This window comes from Ricinus communis, chromosome 5, assembly GCF_019578655.1.
Source record: "Ricinus communis isolate WT05 ecotype wild-type chromosome 5, ASM1957865v1, whole genome shotgun sequence".
In the NCBI taxonomy this organism is placed as follows: domain Eukaryota; kingdom Viridiplantae; phylum Streptophyta; class Magnoliopsida; order Malpighiales; family Euphorbiaceae; genus Ricinus; species Ricinus communis.
Window position 1 is genome coordinate 27014740 of NC_063260.1, and position 24941 is coordinate 27039680.

The 24941-nt window shown below is 29.7% G+C and overlaps 3 protein-coding genes across 3 annotated transcripts; 2 read left to right on the plus strand and 1 right to left on the minus strand.

The window, feature by feature from the left end:
- The first annotated feature begins 3011 nt into the window (after nucleotides 1–3011).
- Nucleotides 3012–5085, plus strand: LOC8288847 (transcription factor MYC1). The gene has a single exon (XM_002518868.4). The coding sequence runs from the start codon at nucleotides 3294–3296 to the stop codon at nucleotides 4731–4733; it is 1440 nt and encodes a 479-aa protein (XP_002518914.1). The 5' UTR covers nucleotides 3012–3293; the 3' UTR covers nucleotides 4734–5085.
- An 8331-nt stretch (nucleotides 5086–13416) lies between these two features.
- Nucleotides 13417–17567, minus strand: LOC8288848 (probable lysophospholipase BODYGUARD 3). The gene is made up of 4 exons (XM_048373637.1): nucleotides 16374–17567; nucleotides 15962–16290; nucleotides 15655–15854; nucleotides 13417–14163 (listed from the first exon to the last, which is right to left on the minus strand). The coding sequence occupies exons 1-4, from the start codon at nucleotides 16948–16950 to the stop codon at nucleotides 13839–13841; spliced, it is 1431 nt and encodes a 476-aa protein (XP_048229594.1). The 5' UTR covers nucleotides 16951–17567; the 3' UTR covers nucleotides 13417–13838.
- Nucleotides 17568–21219: 3652 nt separating this feature from the next.
- On the plus strand, nucleotides 21220–24273 carry LOC8288849 (GDSL esterase/lipase At5g41890). Its single transcript, XM_002518870.3, has 5 exons — nucleotides 21220–21476; nucleotides 22142–22272; nucleotides 22373–22615; nucleotides 22707–22965; nucleotides 23064–24273. Exons 1-5 carry the CDS (start codon nucleotides 21230–21232, stop codon nucleotides 23300–23302), a joined length of 1119 nt encoding a protein of 372 aa, XP_002518916.1. The 5' UTR covers nucleotides 21220–21229; the 3' UTR covers nucleotides 23303–24273.
- The last annotated feature ends 668 nt before the right edge of the window (nucleotides 24274–24941 follow it).

Sequence of the window (24941 nt, forward strand, 5' to 3'; positions counted from 1 at the left end):
CATTAGCTTGAGTGATTTAAGGAAAAAGCCACATCATCTTCTCATTTATTAAATCTAAACTTAAAGTAAACCAGGGGATTACTAAGTAAATGGCTAGACTAAATATTATTTTTAGCATATAATTTTAAATCATAAACATTTATATTTGCATTGTATATTTATTTATTGTTTAGTTATTTTATTTTATAAATATTATCCTCTCAAAATAATGATTTAGAGTGTTTAGATTTACTTTTATTGTTTTGTGTTGATAATTAGTCTTTATAATAAGTGGTCTCATAGTTCCTTGAGAGATCGATCTCGTGATGAACTTATCCTTACTATAGAAATGGTTCGTACACTTGCAAGTACTAAAAAAGACACATCAAGAATCATTATTTAATTAAAAATTAATTTATTAATTAATATTTAAAATAATTATTATCTAATTAAAAAATTAAGCATTATATACTTAAAAAATTATCTAATTAGGAAACTAATTTATTATTAATATGTTATTTTTTAGCATTAGAATACGTGTTTAATTAGGAATATAATTTATTAATTAATAAATTAATAGAAACCAAAACGTTACACATAAACTTAAATTTTATGTGTAAAAAATAGTACATATTTCAAAATAAAAATTCTATGAAAGTATCAAAACTATTTTAGGTTTCAAATAGATATATAGATTCCTTGTTAAGTTACTACTTACAAATGGGTAACATTTCAATTGTTTTTGGTGTATTGTATTCAATCATCGTATAAATAATTGAACATAAAAAAGGAAGCCGTCTTATCAATACCAATAATCATATGAAGGCACAAATTATTCCCAGTTTATTGACTAAAAGACATCCCATCATCATTTTTTTTTTTTTAGCATTAATACTTAATGGAATAAGTTGATTCACAACGAATTCGGATCAATATTGTTTTTTTTCTAAAATTTTTTTTTTTCATTCATAACAATTTATTAGTAAAATTTGTGATATATATTAATTTATTATAAAAACAAACTTTTTCTCTAAATTCTACTGAACAACTCTATCCGATATTATAGCTTTATTTGGTGCATAGGTAAAAAGTATATTCTATTAGATGATTATATTGAGCCATAAATTGATTTTATTATCTTAACGAGTCCTTAAATAAATGCAAATTTTTAAATATCAGTTTTAGATTTTATAAAATAAGACAAACAAATTACTATAAAGAAAGAATAAATAAATTGCTACCAAGAAAGACAATAAATTTAAAGATTCAAAATGTCTATAGATGGTTTTTTAGTGTTATTAAAACATGGGGATTAGTATTGTTATAAGCCAATAAAGCACCAAGAGTATCTGTCATATACCAACTGAGTTGGTCTAATTTGGAGCAATCTGCTATTTTAATCTAATTACATGTACCATAAAGTTAACGGATATTTCTGTACGAGGAGTGCTTTGGATCTCTTTTATTATCAAATAAACGAACTCTACGGAAAATAAAACCTCTCTCTATATGTGTTTTCTCCAAATCCTATTTCTCTTTGAAGTTGATGATATTGTTGATTTGATTTCTGTGTTGTCATTGTTATTTTCTTTAGTTACATAAAGAAAAAAAGGTAATAATCGTATATTTCTTATATTTTTTATATAATAATATTTATTATTTAATATTTAAAAGATAATTTTTCTCATCTTTCTAATTTTTAATTTTATACTAAAAACTTTTTTGTTAAAATCTTTGCTATATGTTTGACTTTATACTATATACCTTTTGATTTTTGGTATTGCCTCTATATTTTATTTATTACATTAAAATATTTTTGAATTTGAGAGTGAATGCAATTAAAGAACTAAATTGATAAAAAAATATAATTTGATTCTTAAACTTCTTGTAAAAGTTACAATTTTAATGTAAAAATATTGATAATAAAAATAATTTCTATTTTATTTTGAGAAATTAAAATTAAAATATATAATTTTTTAGTATTTTAATAAATATAAATATTTTTAAAATATAAATGTTATTTAGAATTTAATTATGTTATAAATTAGAGTAAGTAAGAGACTAATTAATTATTCTTGTATAGACACCGAATGGTTTTTGCTAAAAATAGAATTTTACATTAATTTGACTTAAAGATAAATTTGAAAAATTTGATATTTAATAATATATTTAAAATTAAATTGAGTTTTTTTTGTCATTTTAGTTTTTTGATTGTCTTGATTTTAAATAAAGAAATAAGAGTTAGTTTTATTAAAAGACAATTGATTCTAATGTAATAAATAAATTGTAAGGAATAATTTATATAATACAGTAAAATGAAAAATAATAGTATAAAACTAAATCTAGTTAATAATTGTTTTATAAAATTTCTAACGAAAAAGTTGTGAGTATGAAATTATAAAATAAAATGATAAAAAATATAATTAGTAAAATATTGTTTAAAGTATATTTGAAAAATTTAATTACAGAAGTAAATTTTTTATTTCATTTTAATATTTCATTAAATTTTAATGCCACATCAGCATTTTAGCCAAAAAGTACGGCTGGGGAGTGATTTTCGAAAAGAAATTTTAAGTTTAGATATAATCAAATAAATTGTAAAGAAAAGTCTAACTAAAATTCTTAAAAGCCCAAAATTCAGAATTTTTTGTATTATTAGGTCTAATAAAAATATATATCAACTCCTTAATCGTTAACTTTTAGTTTAACTCCCAACGGGTACCGACCCATATATATGGAATTTTTTATGAATGTAATTTTGACAAAGTAAATTTTACTTTACTAAATATAAGTGATAATTATAGGTGAATTTTAGAATATTGTAGTTTATAGTATTTTCAATAGTTTTATTTTTATTAAATATAAAATATAAAAATATATCAGTATGTGATTTTATATAAATTCTATATATTAATATATTATATATAAATTTCACTCAAATTTTATAAATTTTTATTAGCAAACAAATAAAAATATCAAAAATCACTGTAGATTATAACACCTTAGCTACGTTTAAATGATTATCAAAATTAAAGGGCAAAATATTTCTGGAAGCCTATGGCAAGGTTCAATGAAACTGCAGCAGATGATATCAATCTCTCTGTACTATGACTTGATGCTCGCCCACGTGAAAATGATTTCGTATAGTACGATGAGAAATTATGACTTCCTCCAATAGATGCCTATTAATAGGTGTCTCCTGATTTCCCTTTGTTCAATCCTACTGCCCTTTCTCTCCAAAAGAAAATAATATATACATACAACTGAAAAAAGAAAAGAAAAGAAAAAAACAAGCTTTCAAGAAACTGATATTCATGGAAGAAATTATGTCAAATTTTCCTTCTTCAGCTTCAATGATATCCTTTTGTCAAGAATCCTTACCTCCACTCCAGCAACGCCTCCAGTATATCCTCCAAAGCAGGCCTGAATGGTGGGTTTACGCCATCTTCTGGCAGGCTTCCAAGGAACCTAATGGCCGCCTTGTTTTATCATGGGGTGATGGTGATTTCCGTGACTCTAAAGGTCTTGCAGTAAAACCTAGCAATAACAAGCAGAACCAACTCAAATATGGATTCAATCTTGAAAGAAAGAAGGTCACTAGAGATTTCCAATCTCTTTTTGGTGATGAAATGGATCTGGAAAGATTAGCAGATGCTGATGTTACAAATTATGGGTGGTTCTATACAGTATCAGTCACTCAATCGTTTAATGTTGGAGAGGGGATTTTAGGCCAAACATTTGGTTCCGGTACTTTCACTTGGTTGACTGGTGACCATGAACTTCAGTTGTATGAATGTGGAAGAGTTAAGGAGGCTCGGATGCACGGGATACAGACTTTAGTCTGTATTGCTACTTCTACCGGAGTTGTTGAATTGGGATCCTCGAATATGATCAATGAAGACTGGAGCCTAGTGCAACTGTGCAAATCCCTCTTTGTTCAAGATGTTACCTGCTTGATCCCCAAGCAGCCCAGGCCCGAGGCTCAGCTTCAAATCCCCGACAGAAGTGCTTCTGTTCTTGATATTGGTATGTTTTCAGGTTGCCAAAAGCAGGCCTCTCCGGAGACGCATAATGAAGGGGATATAAAGAAAGATGCCACCAATGACCTAGGCCGCTCATCTTCTGACTCTGGACCTTTTGATTCTGATGGCAATTTTGCTGTTGAAAGCACTGATCGGATCAAGAAAAGAGGAAGAAAGCCAGTTAAGGGCAAAGAATTGCCTCTAAACCACGTGGAAGCCGAGAGGCAGCGAAGAGAGAGGCTTAATAATCGATTCTATGCACTCCGGTCTGTGGTTCCTAATGTGTCAAAGATGGATAAAGCATCTTTGCTTGCAGATGCAGTGACCTATATCCAGGAGCTTAAGGCCAAAGTTGATGAATTAAAGACACAAGTACAACTAGTATCAAAGAAATCCAAGATTAGTGGTAACAATGTGTTTGACAATAATTCAACCAGTTCCATGATTGATCGTCATTTGATGACTTCCTCCATTTATAGAGCTAAAGAGATGGAAGTGGATGTGAGGATTGTAGGATCGGAAGCCATGATCCGAGTTCGGTCCCCCGACATTGATTACCCAGCTGCAAGATTGATGAATGCAATTCGAGAACTTGAATTTCAAGTTCATCACGCAAGCATATCAAGCATCAAGGACGTGGTGCTTCAAGATATTGTGGTTAGTATTCGTGATGGATTGACTAGTGAAGAGGTCGTAAGAACTGCTATTATTCAAAGTCTAATGCAAAACTAAGAGCTACTCCAAATGGTTTAATTAATAACCTTATTTGAGAAGTAATTGTACATGAGATATTATGTGGAGCCCAAGTAGCCCTTAAATTAAGGTGAAGTTCTTCACTTAAAGGACATAAAATGCTGTCAACATGTGCTTAATTCTGATTTGCTCTTCCTAATCTTAATGTTGCCTAAGTTATCTTAATTTAAATATGTACGTTCATATGTGGAGAAGGTAGATATTTAAAGTGCTGATAGTTGTTTAAGAGTTCCTCGTATCATTATAGCTTCTTGTATGTTGTCCAAGTGGAGGCCAGAAAGTATGGAATTACTCCATGGTTGTTTCCTAAATGGAATTTTTATCTTACTCATGTGAGCAAAGCTGTACATATGTTAATCTGCTTTCTTCTTTCAATCCCATTTGCGGCAGCCCTTTCACCATAAGTACATTTTGAGCTGTTATCAAGCTATTAGGATGATTTTTTTAGCCAAAATCATAACTCTCCTAATCGTTTCAAAGAAATTAGATTATGGTTGGACATGCATCATCCCCTAATCATAATCTATTGCTTCATGTTTTACTTTTTACCCTTTTACCTAAGAGAGTTTTAAAATTTGTTTCTGCTTAAGGAAAATTCAACCAAAATAAAAATAAAAAGAAGAATTGGCAATATTGTTGACATTTATTATTTTTGAAAATTTTGAACTACAAGTCAACTGGCATTTGAGTCAACAGATGTTTTAGAATTGCAAATATGAAAGATATAAAATTGTAAGTATGAAAGATAAAAGTAGGTAAACATCTTACCGACAATGTCTCTATCTATACACTAAACAGATAAATAATTGATATATATATTTTTAATTTTAAATAATAAAATATTTATCAATCATCTAATATCAAAATAATACGTGTCACTCTCCTATCTATTGTGGTGTATATACATTGACGACCATAAATCTAATTTTCTTTTTAAATTTTATATCGATCAGTAATGACTGAAAATATATTGTAATAAGCTTTTATAATGAATCACACAAAAACAACATATTTATGTTTTAAACACTTAATGATAAACTTTAATGCTTTACCGAAAATATAAGAAAACTAAGGTTGTTTGTGAAAAAAAATATAAAATAAAATAAAAGAGAATACTTTCTTTGTCTGAGAATCTTTAATATAGAAATTTAATTAAAATAATTAATATTCATTTTCTCCAAAGAAAAAAAGAAGAGGATTATATATACATTCCAATTTCAATTATGTGAAAAATGGCATGGGAGAGATGATGAAATTGGAAAAAGAAAAGAAGAAAATGGTTGCAAAACAACATATGACAAAATTAAGGAGGGTGATCAAGATTCAAGAAGAATGCTTCTCATTTTGTTCAGGCTTTGGGTGGGTTTTTTTCCTTGAAGAATCTTAGAGCACGTACTCTTCTGTTAAATCTAAGCATTATTTTCCGAATAATTAGCTAAAGCTATTCATACGGTTTTCTATATAATAATTTCTTAAAGTTTCGCGTTATATAGCAAACGCTTTCGTTAATTAGTATTCCAAATGTTCGCACAATGCGCCTAATGGTTACTTTTTAGGGACAAATTCTTGTGGACTTCAACGGATTTAGATTTAAACTTTCTCCATCAGTCAATGTCATTAAAGCTAATTAAGTATAGAGAAACTGTAAAGCATTTTCTTTTAAAAAAAGAAAAATCCTGTAAAAATTCACTTACATTTTGTATGCAAAATAGAAATATAAATTCTTTTATTTAATATCATTCATTTTTATTATTGTTATACTTTTATAAAAATTACTTAAGACTGAAAATTAATTATATATAACCATATTTATATTAATTGATAAAAATATTTTTATAAGTCAAGACGGAATAAAAAGAAAAACTATCTTTCTACTAATATATAAACAGATGATATTAGAACAAATAAAAAAGAATAAATCTGGAATTATTTATGCAAGAAATGGTGAAAAGAATAGTTAAATTGATGGGTTACAAGATGGATCCAGTATTCGTGTAGAAAGATGACGTCTTAAGAAGCTTCGTTCAAAAGAGGGGGAAAAAAAACGAGAAAAACAAAGAGAAAAGAAAGCATGGTCCCAAAAACGCATATGCTTCAATGAACCCAGAAGCTGAAAATAGGCAAATTAATCCCTGCAAAGTTGAAGACATACATCAATTTCAATTAGGTCACGTGGTAATGATGCCTGAATGTATCGGTAAGCTTGTTCAGAAAAGAAAATGTATCGGAACGAGATTGTGACCCGAAAAGGTTTTCTTCCTTGAACAAATTAAACATTGTTTGGAATGTCTTGTCATTTCTCTCATTCAATTCCCACAGGCCCACACCATCACTTTCATAGTCTTGTCATACCTCTCTCTCTCTCTTTCTAACATGGAAACGTTACCGTTCGGATGCAGTCCTTGCTTCAATAACACGAAGCATTATTGGTGAGAAACTATGCGGTTGGCACTTAAATTTGGTAATTCCAAAAGCCTTTTAGTTTGTGAGTCAGAAGCTATAAGAATTCATTTCTCACACCTTCAGCTATGACTCGAATGCTCTAACTTCCAGTCTGAGTTTTCGACACATCACCGATGATTTATTCAAAAACATAATTATGTGAAATAATAAAAAAGAAAAAGTTAGAAAATTATTGGAAGCGATTAGCTGATTATTGCAGGAAGTTGAGGAGAAACTGAAGGAAAGAAACATTTGAGCAACACAAAGTTAGGGGGTTATAGATTACTTCTTCGCCAAATTCAAAAGCTTCATAAATATAAGAAGACCCTTTGTAAAGAAAAACTCCGGCAAAACAAGTCTACCACGCGATAACTCCATGCTCTTTTATCAGTTTCTTAGCTTTACATTTAGAGTAACATTCAAGCTTTCCTTTTCAGCCAAAATATACATTCCAATAATTATTTACTTTATGCGAACTTTATAATTTATTTATTTTTTAAAATTTTTTTAATCACTATGTCTTTAATCTAATGGAAGAACGTCTTAGATTCGGAATTTCTATTTTTTCCTTTCAGAATATAAAAAAAAAAAAGAAAAAAGAGATTTTTAACTTATTATTATTATTATTTTAATTATTTTTAACTCACTTAGTCTCATTCGATTTATTAAAAAGCTATATGCTTTACTTTATTTATAGCACTTTTAAATCAATTTTTATTCCATTTACAAATTTAAACTGTTGAGTGATACTCTAGAAATAGGGGTATTAATCGCATGATAATTTTTTGTCGGATCGTGTATTCAATTGTAATGGATTGTCCCAATTAACAAGAAGATATATAATAAATTCAAGGAATTCTTTTGACAGCAGCCAAAATTTTATACGTAATAGTTAAAATGAAAAGTAAAATCTTAAACATCACGAATGGTATAAAATATTATTTTTTGGGAAGAAAGTTTTTAAATTGGAACACCTTTACCTGTTTTGGAAATTGATAACACTCAGAGGTTTTGATTTTATTTTTTCCTGGAAGCTTCGAATTTCTTGTGTCCATAATGAATTGAAAATAAAATTGTTTCTATATTGGGAAAGTCTAATTAGAAGTAGTATGAAGACAACTAATAAAGCAAAAATAAATGAAGACCATAGATGCTCTGTGTTTCACACTTGAATCACGTTTTGTGAGTTGCCATCCGGCAGCGGTTTTTGTTGTTAGCGGAGAAAATCCTTGGTCAATTTTCACGTTAGCACTTGGTCTTATCAAGATTGCTTGAATTTGTACTTAACTAGGACAAAACAATGTTGCGTTAGGTATTTAAACCCATACAAATGCTTTAATAAAACATGAAACACAGTAATGTCTTGAAAACAAGTGACTGTAATTCAAATATACCAAGTAAAGCTAAATCAAACAAAGGAAAACTCGTTTCTATAGCTACCAAAAGCAGTACTTTTTGAGTAAGTGAAAAATTCGACAATATGGTGTGAACTGACCACACGTGGCACGATAGTACATGTTCTTTTTTTCTTTAATCCTTTATGTTCTTTTTTCCCATTTGAGAATCTTTGACGAGTGTTCTTCCTTGCTCCTTAAAACAAATGCTTTTGGCATGGGAGATATTAACTAAAACCTGGTTTCAATTTATCTGGTAATAGGATCAAGAATTTCTCTATATCAGGAAAATTATAAGGTCTCAATATCATGTGCGTTTGTTAACATGTCTGGATATCGTATATTGTCTGTTGGTTGCAGGAATTTCAGAATTGTCCGCCAATTTCATGATTGATTCACCTCAGAACAAATGTTCACTGGGCTAACTAAAACCTGGGTCCACTGTCGTTTTGAAGCCCAAGTATGATTCGTCTCACCCAATGGCCCACTAAATGTGGAGAAGGCCAGGAGAAAGAGCACCTTCACGCGTGTAGCCACGACATAATATTTCACTGTGAAATTGCAAATAATTAGCAAATTTATTATAACTTTTTTAATTTTCACAATCTCGATCAGTAATTCCTAAAGTTTTATGGTTAGACACATTGTTGGACACTTTAGTTAATTTATTAAGCTAATTTGGTAATTGAATAACAAACTACTTTAACATGTGTGAATAAAACGTAACATTAAAAGATTTTAAATCCTAAAACCAAAATTAACCTTCAAACTGACTTAGGAATTTCAACAGACACTTTATCTACACCACCAAGAAATAAAGTTTTGAAAAATGTCATTGATTGACACCACTAGAATTTTTAAAAAAGTATCATCGCATAATATATTGAAAAAATACAATAAATAAATGAGAAATGTCTCGTCTTTTAAATAAAATAGGGATTTAATTTCATATTAGGATTTGAAAATGAGCTTAGGGATTTAACAGTAGAATTTATAGTTTGACATTGAACTTAAGATATTAAAAATAGATTGAGGAATTGACGGGTGTTACCACATCTTATATAACCTTCGATTTTAACATTTTTTTAAATATTCATATAAAAATCGTGATTTTAGTTTTTTCATCAGTTTAATTTAATAAAAATTTCAATTGAAGTATTTGTCTTTTATTTTTTTTGAATACAGAAGAAGGGGACAACCTTAGGAAAAAAAAAAAAAAAACCACCAAAAAACCAACTAAACAAACAAAGATGCAAGACTACAGCAATAGGCACACGCCTCAAACTCTGACAACTCTAGGCCAAGCAATTCTCTATATGTCTCTCTGCAATAAATCCAAGATCGACGGAGGAGCAGCTCTCATCCGATGAACACCCCTCGCAAAGGTTAAGGCAAAGTCTACCAACCAATCAGCCCAAAATTCCCTTTCCTAAAAATGTGGAAGACCTCAATGCTCCAATCTCTGCCAACCAGATCATGTCACGCTTCAATCGAGTTCCTGTTAGCATTAGAAACAGATTACATCTGCTAGCCACCCCACCGCAAGCATTGAACCCAGTTCAAGAATTACACATTTAAAACTAAATTCTCACTGCCTTTCTATAAAATTAAAAAATGATGCAAAATTTTATTAGAATATTGTAATTTTATTTACAGTTGCTCTCGAATAGTTTCATAAAATAAGAATAATAATAAAAAATAAATAAAAAACGATAACAATTAAAGAAAAAGTAAATGTTGTTAAGAAGATAGGAAAAGAGTAGAAGCCAGGCTAAGTTAAAACATAAGCCACGTGCATAATTTGGGGAAGAATTAGAATCAATTTATTATTATATTTTGAAAACAGGAAAGGGAAATGTTAATATAAAAGAGTAATGAAAATTAGGATGTTACAGCTAGCAATTGTTAGGTCGTTTGATTCCACCAAACTCATTAACACAAATTTACGTGTAGCCAACAACATTGCATAGGGTTACCTTGAATTCCATTTTAATGATTTGATTTTTATGTTCTACAAAAACAGCGATCATGGTTTATAAAGAAGACACTTCACTAGTTGACAGAGTCAAAGTTGGGTACCACAACTCCAGCCACATTTATTTCAAAATTTCTCCATCTTTATTTTGCTCATTTATGTATCTTCACTTTTCATACGTATACTACTTTTTTCTTTTTCTTTTTTATTTTTTAAAAATGAATGTCCACAGATTCCACCGCCAAAGGGAACAACATATGCAATGTAAAATAACACGATTCTTCCAATACCCACAAGAAAACATTGCACATCAATTAAGGTAGGAAAATTAGACTCATATCAACTAAATTGAAATTGAAATTGAATTTAAAATGATACTATCAGTTAAAATATTCATCTGATTATTAATTGCTGACAATTGTAGATGTAATTTTTTTTATAGACATTAATGTCGCCGGATAAACTCGATTTGCACTAATTATCTGCAAGATAAAAAAAATTAAAAATCGGCCACATTCTTTATGTGGAGATCACTATGATATTTGAGTAAGTGTTTAATGATAGATAAAATGATAAAAAAAGTTGCAATTCCATTACATCAAAATGGTATTGACTCATGGCATTTATTTGATGGTATTGATTCATGAAATTTATAGAGTATGGTATAGGATGAGACCAGTCGTGGGAGTGAAAATGGTAGAGATTAGAGGTGATTATAGTTTGGTTAACCGAACTGTTAGCCGTTTTTAAAAACCTAACTATATATATATATATACATATTAATTTTTAAGTTTATTAATCCTAAACTTAAATTGTTAGTATCGGTTAATTGAATTTTTCAGCCTTTAATCATTTTAAATTTTATAAATTTTCTTAAAAGAATTTTAAATATTTTAATATTTTTTCCATTTTCTTCAATTACTCAATAAATTATAAATAATAATGAAATATAATTAGTATATCTTTTTAAAATTAGACTTATTTATTAATAAGAATTTTTTTTATTAATTAATATATAAAATATGTACTGAATGAATTAAAAAATCATAAATATCCTAAACTTCTATGTACTGAGAATCAAATATTTCAAAATTAAAAGCTTTCTTATTTGTCTGGTATACCGAGAGAGAGATTCTTATTAATGGAGCAATTGAGTTACAGAAGTTTGTACTGTTATAAAGCTCATCAAAATTAGAAGCATAATTGAGAAATAGTTATGGACGGTAGTTGATATTAATAATAAATAATTTTTGTTTAGTTCACTCTTTTTACTAAAATAACTAAGAATGTCAGGATAAATATTATTATTTTAATCTAATTCTCAACAAAGGGTTTAAAAAGAATAAAATTAAAAACCGAAATATATAATTCAAAAGTCTAACTTGCGTTTGGCAGTTTATAAATGCACAGTTAGGTCATATCAGTTCAGATTTGTGAGTTGGAAGAGAATAATTAATAGGCTGTTTTGGGTATTTATTAGTGAGGAGGCTCATGTGTAATGCTCCTAAATATCATATACTATTTTCAAATGAAAATTGTCTTCAAATCTCTCGCTGCATATCACATGGACTTGTAATATAAAGATGTTTATGTATTGTTCTCTTCATTGCTTTTGTTGTTATTATTTTATTCGGTATTGAGTGCTGCCTAATCTAAGAAAACCTCATACCTAATTCTATAATATATTTTGTGTTTAAGCTATTCGAGTTTAGTTTAGTAACTTATGCTCTTTGAATCTATATATATTCATTTTTAAGATTTAAATTCTTTTGATATGTAAATTTTTTATTTTGACATGTGTATTATTTTTGACACACAGGATTTATGTTTACATGTATTATTTTATGGTTTCTTTTATTAATAAGTTACATTCCTAATTAAACACTCATTTTAATCTTAAGAAATAACATATTACTAATAAATTAGTTTTCTAATTAGTTAATGACTATTTTAAAAAATAACATATTATTTATATTTTAATATTATATTAGTTAACAAATTAATTTTCTAATTAGATAATAATTTTAATTATAAAAAATAATATTTTTAAATATTATATTCACTAATAAATTGATTTTTAATTATACATAATTTTTAATTTCTAAAAAATAGTAATATCAACTATATTGATAGTATTAATTTATTTAATATTAAAATTAATAAATAAATATTTTAAAAATCATTTAGTTTTTTTATTAAAAAAATTAACAAGACAAAAAAGAGAAATTAGAATCATTAAGGCTTATGTAAAAGGACACGAAAGTACATTAGAGTCATTAACTCTTATGAGAAAAGATAGGAACAAAATATAAATAACGACTAAAATTAAATAAAATATTTTATTTTTTTATGTAAATATTTTTTATTTTAAGAAGTAGAATCGGAGATGCAATACAAAGTTGACAGATTTAAGTTGACTACTTTATTTTATAAGAGTGACTATAAAATTGTATGATCTACGATTAATATTCTACGTACTCAATATGTGGATATATGTAATACTATATACTTGATATCCTAACCGAAGTAAATATTATTAAATATAATTATTTCTTACATGCAAAAAATATATTAAAAAAAGAAAAAGGAAAACCATTCATGTTGTTGGTTGGATTATAGTCATAGCTGAAAAGTTTCTTTCTTTTTAATTATTGTGCACTGGAGCAATAAATAGAACTGCACACAGTTAAATAGTAGTAGCTAATGTCTATAAAATGTGAAGTTTTGAAAAGAAATGAAGTCTCCTCATCAGCACTGGAAAAGGAAATTTAGGTTCTTAAAATAGTAAAGGAAGAAGTTGTATCAAATTATTTATATACGCATATTGAATAATTGGTTCTTATACTAAAAATGTTGGAATCAAGAATAATATGATAACTCTGAATTTGACAGTAGAAATGCATTACATCAGCATGACTCGAATTGATTGCTTCAACGGTACTTTCAACAACTACAAATTTCTCTCCAAGAACTATGAAAAGGATTTCAAGAGCAAGAACGTGCAACAGCTAGCTAGCATTTGCATTTCCTTAACTTAATTATCAGGGTCACTATCATTTTATATTTTGATAATGGCGGGTAATTAACATTCATCTTTTTCTTCTTCTTTTTAAAGATTGAAATTAACATAGATCTTTCACACCTTGAAGTAGTAGTAGAAAAACCTGCCAATTTTAAGGCTATCTTATATCCAATTTGGTATAATATATATGTATATCATATATGGTGACTTAATTAGAGCTATATAGGGTGTGCATAAAAAGGGGTAGTGTTCTAGCCACTTGATCTACTCCAAATCTCCTCCAGTTCCCTAGCGAAGGCCTTTTGCCTCCCGACGACAATAGTTATATGGTCTTTTTTCTCTATCACCTTAACACGAGCACGTGGAACTTTTTTCTGAACACTGTAGCTGCATTCAACTGGAATCAGCTCATCATTTTGTCCATGGAAGATACTGACGTCACATTTTAGGCGCTCGCGGACGGCGTCCAGGTACCCGTCAAGCTTGCTGCCGGTGCCACAAATAATGTTGTGTAGGGTATGCCATGCTGCATTGTGAGTATGGCAAAAGAACCCTTCAAGCAAGAATGTCCTGATCCTGCAATACATGTTTTGGGAAAAATTTTGCATTAATGTCAACAACAGAAGGGTAGATTCATGTCTTTGTCTTCAAAATTTTCAGCCAAGCATAAGCAAGACAGTACAGCAAAATAAATGAGAGAATGAATAATTTCAGCATTGATAAACATGTCTCCGTCAGCGTTTCACTTGCCTAAGTTCTTTCCAATCGCTTTCAGATAGATGAAGAGATTTATATAATTGTTTTCAATTTTAAACATTCATATTTTTAGAACATGAAAATACATCTGAACTTTTATTATATGTTGCATTAAGTTCATATCTTAAATTTTAAAACAGGAGTACTACATCAGAAATTAGAATTAAAATTGTGCAAGAAAAGAAAAATTAAAATTCTATCTAATAACTTCCTATTCAAGTAAGATTGTAGTTTTTATGTATTTGGCATTCAAGAGTTTGCATTTTCTCACCCGTTCTTGAGAACTTGAGTTCTTAAGATAAAAGGTAGACTACGATCAATATTTTTCAAACCAGAACATTTAATTTTCACCAATTGAAATGGTATAGGTGGCCTACCTACACATATTTTCCGGCTATATATATTAGCCATTAATTTGTAGGGATTATGATGCTATAAAGACACCGAGTCATTTATATTAAAGGGGTCCATACAGGATTCCTTTTCTGTATAAACAATAAATCATCGCTATGACAATTGTGTTCAGGTGAACCATTAAAATTTGGCCTGAAACTTATTAATGAATCAACAACTTAGCAAAAGTGATAGTCTAAATTCATTAATGATCTCAACGATTCCTGTCGTCTATCTAAAGGGATCTCCAAATAATAGAAATATTAAACTTCCAAATCTAACTTAATGGATAAATTGAGAGGAAATTTTAGAAAGAAAGAGTTATATCTGTTTTATAGAACCTTCTCAGTTTTGACTACTAGATCGACTCTTGTGACTGCATGATCACATGTTAAGTTAGGGACAAAAAAGAAAAAGAAAAATTTCAATAAGAAAGCATTGATTAGAGGCATAAATCTCATCCTCACATGCACGAAAATCGCGAGAACGACATCCTTAATCACAATCCTTTATGTAATATTAAGAAAACAATTCCTCTGAACAACAATTTTCGCAAATTAAAAGTTGCTCATAAATTACTTGTAAACCTCGATTTTATCTTCTTTTTTTTTTTCTACAAAAAGACAACAAAATAATAAATATAAGTAGGTCCCAAGTGAAGGGAAAGAGAAAAAAACGAATCCTTTCTACTAAATAATACCAATGCTTCTTTTTCCAATTTTTTTTTTTTAAAGAATTTTCAAGGTGGAAAACCAACAATATTATGGTTGGGGTAGTTTGGAAATTAATCACACAAGCATGAAAAGACGTGGATTATATATAAAACATACATAAAGCCTGATGTTCAAGGTAGTAGTAGTGAAGATTTCAATAAAGAAATGTTCTTCATTAAATTAATCTTAGGTGTGATGAGTTTACCTGTTTCTTGTGACAAGTTTGGTAAGAAATTCCCACAATCTATGATTCTTGCACAAAACCAAGCAAATCGTTCTGGTTATGTGCTCATACCAACAAGCAAGGGACGCTCCAAATGCAATTGGTGGCCACACGCGTCTTGGAGCTACCCTTCTCATTACGTATTGTGTTGGTTGTACTCCCTTTGGCACGGGATAATATGGCTGCGATTTGATAACAATTAATCATTCACTGTCATTAGTTACTTTATTGTGATTAGATTAAAACATGGTATAAGAAGAAGAAGAAGAAGAGGAAGATGTAAACTTACAGGTGCAAGGAGAGTGAGTGACTTGACGGATCCAGGATGTTTCACGGCAAGTGCTAAGGCCAAAATGCAACCTAAAGAATGAGCTACAATGTGGAAGGATTTAACTTTATAAGGTTCAAGAACAGATCTTTCAATCATGTCCAAGTGTTCTCTAAGTGTGTAAAGAGAGTCTGTTGGCTTAGGACTTCTCCCGAACCCTAACAAATCCACCGCAAAAAATCTGTAGCTTGATTTAGCAGTATCTGAGAAGTTAGGAAATAAAGTTTCCGTCCAAAATGCTGATGATGAGATGAATCCATGAATAAAGAGGACATCTTCTTTTGTCTTACCTGCCACAATCAACATTAATCCAATATTAAGAAAATGTTACTATTAGCGAATAGATGATTTTTCAGGTTCGCTGAAAAATTACCTTTTGGACCCTGAGCTTTAACAAAGAGAGTTTCTTTCCCACAAGTGGTCCAAGAAGTGCATTGTTTACAATCACAATCAGACCATCTTGGAACAGGATGCGACTGCTGGCCACCAATCTTTCCTTGAAGCATTTCAACAATGGTCGAGTTAACAGTGAATGTGGATCTCACCGTTCCTTTCTTGAACTTCCCGCAAGACTGCACAAGCGTCTTCTCAACCTTGATTCTTTTAAGCTCATTAACAGTTGATTTTGAAACCTCAGAAAGCAGTGAAGGGCGGGCATACAGAGTATCTGAGATTTCCTCTAGTTCTAACTTGCTAGAACTGAGACAAACAATCTTGGATTCACCTTTCTCAGAGACCAAGATCTTACCACTGCTAGTGATGGCTTCTTTAGCTGAAGTACAATAACAAGGTTTCCATTCTGCTTCAATCAAGAAATCCGCGACTTTGTATGCAAAGCATAGAATGCAATCGAGAAGATCAAGGAAAGAAAAGACAATGAAGCTCAAGGCCTCATGTATGCCTCTGCTTGTTAATGTTAAGACCATTCTTGTTTTGCCCATTACACCCATTTCACCAGATCACAAAGAAACGATACACAAAATGAGAATGAGAGATAGAAGGACAGTGAGAGCTTATACAAAGGCAAAGTTAACTAGCTAGTCATCTTTGGCTAATGGAGATGAACATGCCATCGGGAACATGTTACGTAACTGTAATAAGCTTCCCACTTCTCTTCTATCTCTTGATATTCAAACTGAAGGATTGAGGATCATGAATCTTGATTAAGAGTTGCTGAAAAAGAATCATGTAAAATATATTACAAATTAATGGCTTCTTGACCCTTACCAAATGTGCCACACAAATTGATGAAAAAAGTCACTATAATTGATGAAAGCGTGTTGGGCTTTGTACCTCGGAAAAAAAAGGAAAGAAAAGAAATTTATCAGAGAGAGGGAGAGAAATGGCTGAGACTATAACAGATAGCAGATCATTTAACATCGTTTGTTGGACAAAGGAAATAAAAGTAGGTAGCGGTTGAACCTCCAGGCGAAGAAACAAGTCTCCTTGACAAGATTTTTACCCTAAGTACATTTGTAAGTTTCCTTTTCATATTTGAATCTTCAGACAAAATGTATTACTATTTTATTATAAATTTATGTTAGTACACTGGATTTTCTTTTAAACCTCTCAAGTAAAACAAAAAAGAAAGAGCTAATGACCCAAGAAAACAAGACCCTTTCTTGCACTTAAGAAATTAATAGATTGCAAGATCACATTGTTTTCTCATCCACTTGGTTGTAATTACAACCCATTCTTTTGATACTGAGTAGCTCATTAATGCTATGGATTATTTTTCAAAATGAACAGGTCTTCCAAACTTGCCGTATTTATTGCACACTGTGTTGCTCACATGACGGGCTGTTTACTTAAATGTGTGCAACAAAAAAAGAATATAGGTGAATTGAGAAAATATTTTTCGAGTTATGTCATTTTGTATGAGGTGGCAAATCGATGTTATATGATGTAGTGGAAATGTATGGTAGACCATACATTCAAGTACCTCACCAAAATGAGCTTGGCCATGCATGGTGGTCATGAATGGCTTTTCTTTTTCTTTAGAAATAATTTTTTGATTAAGATTATAAATTTGCTTAAAAAATATAAAGTTTAGTTTAGTATAAAATTATATAATTTCGGATTCTTTTACTATCAAATTAATTTTAATGTAAGGTTATAACTATTAATAATGGATAATGGATGTAAAATTATAAAATGAAAATTGCAAAAGAGAACATTTATACAGTTTGTTTCTGCATAAGAACATACGTAGAGATACAGTATTATTAAACCTCAATCGAACAATCACCCATAAAAATAGTAAATTGAAATCCAATTATTGATGTTTTAATAACAATAATAATAATTATTAAAATATATAATTAAATATTTATAACTCGCTATTATAATAATATAATTTCATAACTATACATCATGATGAATATATATATTTAGTTTTTAAAAATTAAAATGTTTTTACCTTATATAGTTTTGAATGTTTTCCAAATATTTGTCTAAGTTTCTGTTGCCCATGTACATTATTTTGTTTCTATACCGTCATCGAGAGATACAAGTGCTATATGTATGCATGCATTTATGCAAAGATGTTTTTTTATTCATAAAGTTTTTGTAATTTAAGGATATTATTTTTTAGTATTATATAATTTAATATCTCCAGACATTAAATTTGTAAGAAGCTCTTTAATTTATAAAGATTACATAAATATTATTGTTAAAAACTAATAATAATTTACATAAATATATATAATTTTATGTTTTTATTATTATAATATATTAATTATTAGTTTATTATTATTATTATTATATTGTCAACGTTTAATCACTGATTTTATAATTTTATATTCATTATTTATAATTAAAATTATTAAAAAAATTAAATTTGCACTAAATACAAATTTGATATTAAAAAAAATTTAAATAAATTTTATATTAGATAAAATACTGTCAACAATATGGCTGTCGACTGTACACTTTGTATACAGCTCATCACATTTAAACTCAAATTATACTAAAATAAAATTTATATTTAAAATACCAAAAATAAATAGATTTAATCAATTTAAGAAATATATACCATGTATGGTTGCCTGTTTGAGGGGCTACTGGATACTATGCATGGCCAGAGTTTGGCCAAACCAATTTTGGTGAGGTACCTGAAGGAAAGGTGGACAAATTTCACTGCAACCACATTATATTGAACTGTCAATTTTGTGGATATTAAAAGTTGACTTTTATCACTCATATAAAATGAGAGTTAGAAAAGTAATTTCTCCACTCTCTATATTACAATTATTTCTTTTTTGCACATTTATGTAAAGGCCTGCACATGACTTCTATTCTACCGCTACCGAGTAGTGACCTCTCATTGCCACCGTCCTTAAAGACTTGCGTCTGCCAAGTTATTCCTCCTTCCTTCCATGTTAAATAAATAATTAAAAAAAAAAACGTAAACTAATTAATTAAATCTATTTTTTTATATAAATAAAAAAGAAAATGATTAATAATTTCTATTGGGTTTCATCAATACAAACTTCTATATTTGTAAAGTTAGAAAGTCTTTATTTATATATTACCAAACAAATTTTAAAACTATACAGAAAGACCCAATCAAATTGTAAATCTTAACACTCTTCAGATAATACTCTCAACAAATGGTTCATATAATAGTAATGGGTAAAGTTACAGTAAAAAAAAAATAAAGGGTACAAATTAGTAAACCCACCTTAAAGTACAAGGCAATGATTTAGGATTTCTAGCGTTGGTTAACATATCAGGTATATATAATGATTTCTTCTTCTTCTTTTTTTAATCAAGATTCTTTTACAAAATGAAATTATTATATAAATATTTATAACTATAAAGACTGTGTATTACATTAAATTAATGAGTTGTTAATATAGGATTTTTTTTTGAAAGGATGTTACTATAGTATAATTGCAGTATAATTATAATTCATATGAGATAAAATGAAAAATAAAAAATAACTAACTAGATATAAGTCATCTTATCTCTTTAACAATAACATTAAAATTAATATACTTTTCCAAGTAAATTCAGAGATTGAATTAGTATATTTTTTTAGAAGAAATATAGATATTATATTAATAAAAATTAATAAGTATATTTTGAAATAAAAAATAAAAATAAACATCAAATATTAAAAAATATAAATAAAAAAATCTACTCTTAACAATTATCAATCGTGTTGATGGAGTAATAAATTGCAGTTTTGCAGGAAAAATGCTTCACTCATTGGCATTAAGCTATGTATCAACTTTGTAGATGTTTTTTGACGAGCTTGATATCGAATACGTTTTCTTTTTTTTTACCACTTCTATGGAGAATGAACTTAACAATTCAGTAATGGAGGACTATAAAACTCTTATAAAAAAAATTATTGTTCTTATTATTTTTTAATTGTCAACTTTTTCTTTCTTTTAAGAACTTCATTTAAAGAAAAATTATGTTTAACGCACCTTTTATCAAAGTTATAATATGTTCTTAGAATCAAACTAATTTCTACTATTATAAGAGTATATAACTGGTCTAGATTATAATTATTTTTTTTACAATTATAAAATTTTATATAAAATATAATTACTGGGAGATTCTATATATAAATGATTCAATATTGTCACTAGCAGAAAGCGATATAACAATTTCTGTTCATAAGGGTGGAAATAAAAAGAAGTTGCTATTAGTCGAAACTTTGATAAATGCTGCATGATGTTAAGGTCACCCATAAATTAGCTATGAATCTATGACAAACCTTAATTCTCCAAGATAACCATGGAAAACACCTGATCAATGATTTTTCTGGTTAACCTGCAACAGAACAAAATGGAAAAGAACAGATAGAAGAGTTTTCGTGTATGGTAATTTAAATTTTTTAAAAATTTAGAAAATAAATATAATATATTTGTGGTTTAATTTAAGTGAAAAAAATATTTCTATTTAAAAATTGAGATATTCGGTAAAATAAATTCGTTTTTCTAAAATGGGTAACATTACTGGAATGACTATATAATGATAACTATCTTATATTGTGTCCCATTGCGCCTCTAATGAATTAAAATCTGCAAAAAATAAATTATTGTACTTAGTAAATTGGATTTGTTGTTGACCCAATCCTAAGCGACCTATTCAAAGAAGTTAAGTAAGCTTGCAAACAGTACCTCTTAGCGTTATGTCATCATGAGGATGTACACAATTAAAGAAGCTAAAATGAAACGATAGTTGTTACAATTGATGGACTCTAGCTAAAGTGAAATGGGAACTCTAAAGATCTCAAGGCATTTAGTCTTAACTGTGTTCATGGCTTTGTGTTTACATGTTATCTGCTCCTTTGCTTTCACTTCGTTTGTGTTCGGGGACTCGTTGGTGGATACAGGAAATAATGACTACTTGTTTACCCTATCCAAGGCCAACTCTCCTCCCTATGGTATCGATTTCAAGCCTTCTGGAGGTCTACCCTCTGGGAGATTTACCAATGGTCGTACCATCCCTGACATTGTAGGTAACATGCTACTTTCTTTATTTTGATTAAGTGCTTCTTTGTTGCTTTTCAACTAATTTTGATAAAGCAAGCCCTCTAATAGATTTCGCAATCGCCTTGCCTCTAATTCAAGATGTAAGTTGATTTTTATTTTTTTGTTATTAAAAAAAGCATCTTTTGTGTGCTTTCTTTTTATGAATTTAAATTATACCATAAAAAATAGTACAGATTAATATATATATTTATTTAGATAATTATAATTTAAAAGGTAGGTCTCGAATTTAAAACTCATTTAGAAGTATAAATTCTTTTAATTATTATATTACATATCTAGCGGTTGGTATAAAGTAATATATAGCGGTTATTATAGAGCAATATATAGAAAGGAGATATTATGTTAATTTAATGTTCATTTTTACAGGAGTAGTCCAATTTATCATATTTCTTTCTTCAATCGTTGTTTTTATCGACAAAGTAGCTATTTATGTCTAATTAAATTGTTAGTCATTACTGTGTCATGCATTTGTTGCAATGGCATATCTTTGGAAACAACTTCGACACTCAATGGCAAGGTAAAATGCAATCATGAAAGAATATTTCAAATTAATTATTTGAGACCCATCCCATCTAATCATAAAGAATGTTATGAAATAATAACATTTGGAATTGATTGCTAAATTAATCAGGTCAAGAACTTGGGTGTAGATCTTTTCCACCACCTTATCTAGCGCCAAACACTGAGCTTGATGCAATCACCACAGGAATTAATTATGCTTCTGGGGCCTCTGGAATCTTGGACGAAACAGGAGTTTCATTTGTAAGTACATGTTACAATTACATTACTCCAAACACTGAAACAGAGATCATCATCAGTTTAATTAATTTACAAGATCATTTAATTGGTTATGAATGAGCAGATTGGAAGAGTGCCTCTGGAACAGCAGATAAGCTATTTTGAACAAAGTAGAAAGTATATGGTTAATGTGATGGGGGACAATGGCACCAGAGAATTCCTCAAGAAAGCAATCTTTTCACTAACCACAGGATCCAATGATATTCTAAACTATGTTCAGCCATCAATACCCTTTTTCCAGGGTGACAAGGTTTCCCCTGCTATCTTTCAGGATTTTATGGTTTCCAACCTGACTATACAGCTTAAGGTGCTAATTATTTTCAGAACCCTAAATGCTCAAATTCAAGTATCATTTCTATTACTAATTAACATATTAACTTACATTTCCACGCATGAAGCGACTGCACGAATTAGGAGCTAGAAAATTTGTTGTAGTTGGGATTGGACCTCTTGGTTGCATTCCATTTGTCCGTGCACTAAATTTATTACCAAGTGGAGAATGCTCTGTGAAGGTGAATGAATTAATCCAAGGCTACAACAAGAAACTGCGTGAGATCCTCAGTGGGTTAAATCAAGAAATGGAACCTGAGTCTGTCTTCGTGTATGCAAATTCTTTTGATACTGTTCTCAGCATTATCCTTGATTATCGACAATACGGTAAGTTAGCAAATTACCGTAGTCATGTTCATCAATTTTCTTTTTCTTTTTTTATCTTCTAGCCTCTTGCTTTAGTTGAATTCTTTTTTTTGATGTAGGATTTGAGAATGCATACGAACCGTGTTGCGGAGGATACTTTCCACCATTTGTTTGCTTTAAAGGAAGTAATACAAGCACAGGTTCTGTTCTATGTGATGATAGATCAAAGTATGTGTTTTGGGATGCATATCACCCTACAGAGGCTGCTAATATCATCATTGCCAAGCAGTTGCTAGATGGAGATCGGAGCATTGGCTTTCCTATTAACATACGACAGCTCTACGACTATAATCCCTAGTAATTTATGCATTGACAAAATGTCCTCAACAGTAAGGTTTTAATTCAGTAGTATCTAATTAAGAAATTCTGTAAGTTATTTATTAATATCTTGAAGCTCTTCTTCTACGTAATTTATATTAGCAAGTTATTGCAAGCATGTAACTATGATTTAACTTGAAAAAAAACCCAACAAATGAAGGAAAACCAAATTAAACCAGAGAAAGTCGACATGAGAGAAGCTTTTTTCTTAGAAATTATGAGCTAGACTTGGTCAACTATACAACTGTTTCTGACACAGCCATTAACAACCCTCTTTAAGTTTCCAGGCTCATCCTTTGGTGAAATATGGTTCTTATGTCGAGGGATTGCCCATCATCAATGAATTCATTCTCCTAAGCTGGCTATCCAGCCAGCGCATTTCCCAATATTGTATAGCGTATACGAAATACACGGTTGACTTCCGGGCCACCCAAGAAAAAAATAAATAAAAAAAGCCAGATAGTTGACTAAAGCCTTCTCTGAAGCTAACACTGCATTAAGACAATCCAGAAAGAAGCAGCGAGACATTAAAAGAGCATAGAAGAAGGCGTTGACCTTCAAAATGGGCCATGGCGGAGTGTATGAAGATTCGAAGACCTGAATTCAATGGGAGGTATGTAATTAGTAAAAGTATGGAGTGTGATGTTCTTGCCCCATAACTTTCTATTCATGACTGCATTCGTTCATGCACAGGGATTCAGATAACGTACAGGGTAAACGAACTGGATCCCCATTCAATACTTCATTCATTCATAAATAAAGTCTCAATTTGGTAATCTGGTTGCGTGCTACAAGCGTCAAGAGGGCAAACAAGGAATGAGTCGGTCAGGGGCCAGAAGCCCATAATTTGGGTTAAGTTCTGATGGGTTCGCTAGACGTAGGGCAGTGCATTTCTTAAAAAGTATATCAAAGCAGAAGTGTGGAGAAATAAATAAGTAGAATCAAATCCTGAGCTACTAGGAAACAGAGTTATCAGCATGCCTGGCAAGTTAACCTTTGTGAGCGAGGACTCGGCTCTTTTATAGAGCTCATGGGGTAGGTAGTGGTTAGATCAGCTAAGCTCTGATTTTCTATAATAAGTCGAATTTACTTCAGTGGAAAAGAAAGTCAAAAACCACTGAATTCTCCAGCTAGAGCTACTAATAAACACGTTACAGAAAGGGAGAATGGGTTATCGGTGGCCTAATTAATGAGTTGCTAGTAATACAGGCTTAAGAAATCCCTAATATTAACGAGTTATTGGGTTAGGAAGCTAAGTGGATATCACGGCCATGCAGCGTGTTTTTCTCTCTTCTTCCAATTTTACCCAATTACTTATCCTTGAGAATTTAATAATGAATACAAATTAGTTGTCTTGTGCAGTCTGCATTGTTATTTATTATTTTGGCTTATGTAAATAATTTAATTTTACAAAATTCAAACTAACTTCTTTTCTTTAAAGAAATATTTATACGTGAATGCATATAACAATAATTTAATAACCAATATAATAGATAATATATTGCGTAATATGATAAATTTTTATTAATTTATAATTAAACATATCAATTTATATTCATATAATTATATGCTAATTTTAAAGTAAAAAAATGCTATTTAGTCAGAAGAATAACATATTA